General features: G+C 30.2%; 1 protein-coding gene across 1 annotated transcript; it reads right to left on the bottom strand.

Annotated features, from left to right (window-relative positions):
• Positions 1–1,724: 1,724 nt before the first annotated feature.
• Positions 1,725–5,558, bottom strand: LOC8284788 (serine/threonine-protein kinase D6PK). The gene is made up of 2 exons (XM_002533825.4): positions 4,631–5,558; positions 1,725–2,777 (listed from the first exon to the last, which is right to left on the bottom strand). The coding sequence occupies exons 1-2, from the start codon at positions 5,383–5,385 to the stop codon at positions 1,988–1,990; spliced, it is 1,545 nt and encodes a 514-aa protein (XP_002533871.3). The 5' UTR covers positions 5,386–5,558; the 3' UTR covers positions 1,725–1,987.
• Positions 5,559–6,497: the final 939 nt, after the last annotated feature.

Genomic DNA, 6,497 nt, shown 5'->3' with positions numbered 1-6,497 from the left:
ATGCACTTCTTTTTCAATAAAACCATTCAAGAATACACTTTCAAAATCCATTTGAAAAATTTTAAAATCCATATGACAAGTATAGGCTAGAAAAATTCTAGTTGCTTCTAATCTTGCTGTGGGAGTAAAAGTTTCATCATAGTTAATGCCTTCTTCTTAGTTATACCCTTGGCAATCAATCGAGCACTCAATTGTTCCTAATAATGGAACCTTACTCATATAACTTATTTTCATACACCCATTTACAACCTATGATAGGATGATTTATGGGTCTAGGAACAAGTTCTCAAACTCAAGTTATCAAACACGTGCAATATAATAATGAGGCTGATTGGAGTGAAGGTGGTTGAATCCTTATAAATTGAGATTTTTTAACAGTGATATATTTTTTTTCACAATTAATAACAACATATCTCTCTTTATCTAAAAAAAACCACACACTAAAAAGTGTAAGACAATGAATCCATATAATATATTTTGTACTTATCCTTTAATTGTATATGTGATCAAATTCTATTCAACAATAATAATACGAGTAGACATACTAATATAATTTATTAGTATAAGACTAAACCAATGAGTAAAAGTAGAAAAAAAATCTTCATCTTCTTTAAGTAAAGAAATAAGGGAGTTTTTAAAAAATACAAAATTACAATCCAAAATTATCCTTCTAATACTCTATTTATCTTTTTGAAAATATAAAGTTTTTTCTTTAAAAAATACTATAATATGATCTATTTATTATCCTTTTCAAAAAAATTTAGAACCTGAATTATGAAATGGTAATATATATATATTGGGGTATATATTTAAATTTTCTTCTATAGTTCAATATTTTAATTTAAAAAAATTTAAAATATTCATGGTTTGGTATAATAAACTTTATATGTATTTATTTCAAAATCAACATTAATGATAATGCTATACGGTCCTTTTTTTACCATATTTAGTCTTTCTAATATGATATATAATATTTTATAAAAATGTCTGTATAATTTGAAATTAACTTTTTCTTGTTAATAAATTGAATGGTCAGAGTCAATAGTGATAATGGAGCAATGGACTGAATGATGGTAGTAGTAATGATGAGAGAAAATGAAGAAACCCTGTATATAAATTATTTGGGGCATATTTCTGAAAACAAAATTCTCCACGTCCGTATTCATGATAGAATTTGGTAAAAAGACATATATGGCTAAAATCCTGAAGAAACAAAGCAAATGGGTGTTGATTTTTGTTTTCAATGAGCAATACAAAACCAAATTTTATCGCATTATAATGATATCCAAAACATATCCTCAAGAAAGGCTTATCAAGCCAATGACCCACTCACATGCATTGCCTATAAATAATCATTCTATTAATCATGCTTATTCATAGCAACACACACAAAAAGAAGAAAAAGAAGAAAAAGGCAAATACATTTTACTTTGTGGTTTATTTTTTCACATCAAGGGAAATTTGTAAAATATCTAATTATTAAAATACAGAATAATTTCTTTTAGTTGGTTAAAAAAAATTAATTAAGACAGTTAAAAAGAAACTTAATTAGTACATACTCTAGTCAAAATTAAAAATTCTCTGAATTTGAGCGTTTAATTAAAATTTTTCAAATTTAAGTGTTCTGTAGCTGTCTGCTAGCATTGATGGAAATATAAAAAGATAATAATTGTTATTGTATAGTTTATATAGCTTATCAGTCCTCTATTAGATAGATAAAAAAATTACAAAACAAAATAAATATATATACTCCCAACAAATATGGCATGTAAGGCAGGCATAATGTCTTTTTCACAAAAGGTTTTCAATTTGAACATTTTGAGCAAGAATTATACTTTGTGTTAATATATATTTATGAGACTGGCCTAAAAATAATGTCATATTAACTCAATTTTCTTCTCCTATATCTTAAACCTTCATATTTTCTTTCCTCAAGGTAAAAGGGAAAATAATTAATAAAACAATTAAAGAATATGTCCTTTTTCTACTAGTAATATTCTACGGAATTATTACTAGTCTCTTCTCTAATAAAGCTAGGACGAGTCACTGGTCGAGGAACATAAGGTGGTGTTCTACATCTTAATAATGCCCAATTAGTCCCATTAAAAAATTGATGGTGTTTGATAGCGGTTGCACCCATTGTTGAGCCCAATCGTCTTATAGGATCCTTAACTAGAAGTTGTGTGATCAAATCCTTAGCCGACACTGGCACTGGTGGCTCCTTAGGAAATTCAAGGGCTCGAGCCACAATATTAGCAAGGGTTAGCTCATGGTCAATCCCTTTAAAAGGAGTCACACCATAAAATAATTCAAATATGAATATGCCTAAGGTCCACCAATCCACCGCACTGCCATGCCCCTCACCGGATACAATCTCGGGTGCCAAGTATTCGTGGGTCCCGACGAACGACATTGATCGTACGTCTATTGGCTCGGCCACGATTTCTACAGTCCCGCGCTGATTAGACTTTCTTTTACGTCTGCGTCTCGGGTGGAAGCACGAGACAGCTGGCACCATACAATTAGGTATGATGCAAGATGATGTGGCGGATTGAGGTGGATCAGGAGGATAGTAGTCATTTTTAATTGGTTGGTTTTGATCAGAAACAATTTGCGCGGTTGATGTTGAGCTATCATCTTTTAAGGAGAGATCAAAATCTGTAAGCATTATGTGACCGTCTGATCTTACAAGAACATTTTCTGGCTTAAGATCTCTGTAGACTACTCCCATCATGTGTAGATACTCCAAGGCAGCCACTATTTCTGATGCATAAAACCTATCAACCAACACCAAAAAAATTTACATAAAAATGTAAAATTTTTCTTTTCTTTTGAAGGTGTACACAAACACTTATTTAATTGAAATCAGAACTCAAAATAAAAAACCAATTATATAGTCTACTATAGACCAATTATAGATGGTTAATCAATTTGTGGCTTAATGCATTTGATTAGATAATCAAATTCTATTTTTCTTATCTACTTAAAAAAAAGGGTCCATAATCTTAAAACTTTATTCTGTCCTACATTTCAATTTTTCCATGACCTGCAATAATTTTATTTCTTTTAGGAAAGAATGTGAAACCATATATTAAGAAAGGAGCAAGAGGTCATAGATTAGAAGACTCAGTGATTATGTTTGTTTGGTAGAAAGAAAGAATTTAAGCAAAAGAAATCCCAAGTGATATAAACAAATATTAAAAAAAAGGTTTAAAATAACTATATAAAGTATGTATTAGAGTTTATAAAACGATTTAATTATTAATTTTAAAAGATATGGAAATATGTGAATTACAGTAAATTCAAATGACAAAATCATATTGATATGAGATGATCCATTATGGATTATATTCTAACTAATGTCTTTTCTTTAAATAATTAATATGAGATAGTTCGCTATGAAACATGATCTAACTAAAGAATTAGTTATAAGCATCCATTAATTAAGCACTAATTCGAATAAAATAATTACACATCTTTTTCTTTTCCATAGAATTGGTTGGTATTCGGATTGTTGTTGGCTGGTAGGGCCAAATTTGGAAAAGAAGAAGGCTCCTACCACAATAATGACAAAATAGAAATTTCGAAGAAACAGCAAAACTCAAAACGGAAAAAAGGAAAAGTTAAAAATAATTGTGCCTAAAAACGGAGAAGGAACTCGAAAAGAAAGGAGTATAATATATCACTATGATTCTTGAAACTTCCTAAAATTATATTATTTCAATGCTTAGTTTGAGGACTAAGTCATCAATCAATGGACATAATTTACGTAAACAAACCATTAAATCATACTTAATATGGGAATTCTAACAAAAGTCATAATTTATAACAAGAACTTCCATTCCATCAATTTGAGGCATAATATGGGAATTCTAACAAAAATCATAATTTATAACAAGAACTTCCATTCCATCAATTTGAGGCATACCCAATTGTCAACTTCATCTCGTTACCTCAATTTATTACTATAAATGTGAAAAAGAAAAGCCATGTTCTATTATTATGATGTATGGTGCACGAGAAATATGCACCAAAAGTACCATTGGACCTACTACAAATAATCAATGACTGTACCCTAATAAAGATATGGAGAATTCGAAGATTATCTCACTTTTGGACCCTACATGCAATGAACATCCCTAAACAAATGGTAAACTTAACCCCACTTATAATTACACATCATGCATTCCCTTGATTCATTTTTCATTTATCTTTCCTAAATTTAGCTTTAGTATGATCATCAAACTTATTTTATCATAAATGATGATACAAATAAACTTCTTAAGAGTAATTCTTCCTATGCACTACAATAAACTAAGAGTATGAGCTATGTGTGAATATTTTATATTTTAATATTAAATATTTATTTATATTTAATTATTTAAAATTAATGAATATATATAATTACTTATTAATTTAATATATATTTCTAAATTATATAAGAATTTTCAATTACTAATCTGATGATGCTGATGCTGGAAGTGAGTATTAAAGTTTAAATATCATTAACTGAATAAATAAACAAATAAAGTTATTAGATTTAAAATTCTAATACCATGTGCAAAAAATAATTTAGTTTTACAAGTATATATATATAAATAAAATATAAAATGAATGTTGGTGTATATACCGGACGGCAGCTTCGTTGAAACGTTTGTCGGGTTGTCGCTGCCGGAGAACATGGAGGTCACCGCCGGGACAAAACTCTGTTAACAAACATGACCATCTAGAGGAGTCTAAGGTGGCATATAAGGTCGGTAAAAAAGGATGATCCAAAATTTCCAATATTTCTCTTTCAATCCTTGCCCTGCTATCTTTATTTCTACTAGCCATTTCTTTCTTGTCCATAACTTTGGCAGCGAAAAGACACCCATTGCCCTCTTTAAGCTCTACAAGATATACACTCCCTATGTCACCACTTCCTAGCCGGTGGACGAAGCGGAGATCAGCTAGGGTTAGGGTTGAGTTCTCGCAGTTAGAACGTAGGATTGCGTGCCAACATGAATCGCACGGTGGCGGGTGGTGAGATTTGGAGAAGGTGGTTGCATGGTTTGAGGTTGTCCAGGTGGCTTCGGACCCAGAACTTGTACTATGCTCAGTTTCTTGAGCAGTTGTAGTTGTGGTAGTGGTGGTGGTGGTGGTGGCATTAGTAGTGGTGGAGGTGATACTGAGATTGTCAAGTTCATCAGCAAGATCATCCGAAGATGGGTCCATGGTTGACATGGTGGCGGAGGTGGAGGCGGAGAAGGGTGGTGGAGGCCAAAGAAAGAGTTGGGAATGGGAATGAGAGTGAGAGTGAGGAGAGAGAGAGAGAGAGAGAGAGAGGTTTTTGAAGGGAAAGAGAGGAGGAGGAGGATAGGGGCCGGCAACATGGGGTTGGGGCATGTGTCTTCTTTAGGGAGAAATGGGTCCATAAGGGCCCAATAGCTGGATTCCATTTTTGCTTTAGAGATAATTTTAATAATTTTTTAAATTTCATAATTATAATATACATGTGATTATTAATTCATCCCTTTGAATTTTTGAAGTAGCTATTATGGTATAAATCTAAGATACTATTGTTCTTTCTTCTTCTGTCTTTTTAAAACTTGTGAATAGAATATCTCTAACTTTGCTTTCAAATAGATCAATCCCTTGTCATTTTGATACAATCCAGTCAAGAATTAAAATTTTAGTACTAGCTTTTGCATTCTTTGTTACTATGATACCATTTGGCAAGAAAGTCTTCCTAGCTTGGGAAATGTATTTACATTATGCTAGTAATAATGTTAGATTGCTTTTTCTTTTATCAACAGTAATAAATCTAACGCATCAGAGGATGTTTTTTTTCTTTCTTTTTTCCAGTTTGATGAGGTTTACTTCTAAAATGATGGTATTTTATTAAGAAATTAGTTACACATATATGATTATATACCCCTTAAAATTCACTAGTATATGACCAAGAATTTAAAGTTTTGTTTTTCCCTCTTTTTTGCCAGTACATGTGCTATAATTGAAATCATTACAGTTTTATTAGGTCTTTTTTTTTTTAGAAAATTACCCCAGCATGTTTTTTTAGAAATAATTGCAAAAATACCTCTTATTTTATTTTCTTACATTTTTTATATTTTTAACTTTTTTACGCTTTTGCAATTGCAGGATAAGTCTAATAAATACAAGTTACTAGTGGCTATTGCAAAATCAATTATAAAGATGTAAAATAAAAATACAAACTCTTCATTCAAATTTTGTAATTATTCCTATTTCGAACTACGTTTTTATTTAATACTCTAAATTATTTTTTTATCCTTTTTCTTTTGTCTTCCTTTATTCTTCAAAATGTATAAAATGTGCATATATATAACAGTGTTAAAAAGAATTACAAAATATTTAAATTTATAAAAAGATAATAATATGAGTAAAATTAATCAATTCCAAAAAGAATATGTCTAATTAGTTTTACAAGATAACATAATAATATTCAAATATAGTTATTTTTTTTCTAATTTCTCAGTTTA

Source organism: Ricinus communis, chromosome 6, assembly GCF_019578655.1.
Source record: "Ricinus communis isolate WT05 ecotype wild-type chromosome 6, ASM1957865v1, whole genome shotgun sequence".
Taxonomy (NCBI): Eukaryota; Viridiplantae; Streptophyta; class Magnoliopsida; order Malpighiales; family Euphorbiaceae; genus Ricinus; species Ricinus communis.
Note: the sequence above shows the minus strand (reverse complement) of the source record. Positions and strands in the feature narration are given on the sequence as shown.

Bases quoted from the DNA above. Each gene is read 5' to 3' on its own strand.
- LOC8284788 (XM_002533825.4), bottom strand. From the start codon at position 5,385: ATGCCCCAACCCCATGTTGCCGGCCCCTATCCTCCTCCTCCTCTCTTT. The intron at 2,778-4,630 runs GTATATACACCA...GTTGGTTGATAG, and splicing joins TTCAACGAAGCTGCCGTCCG to GTTTTATGCATCAGAAATAG.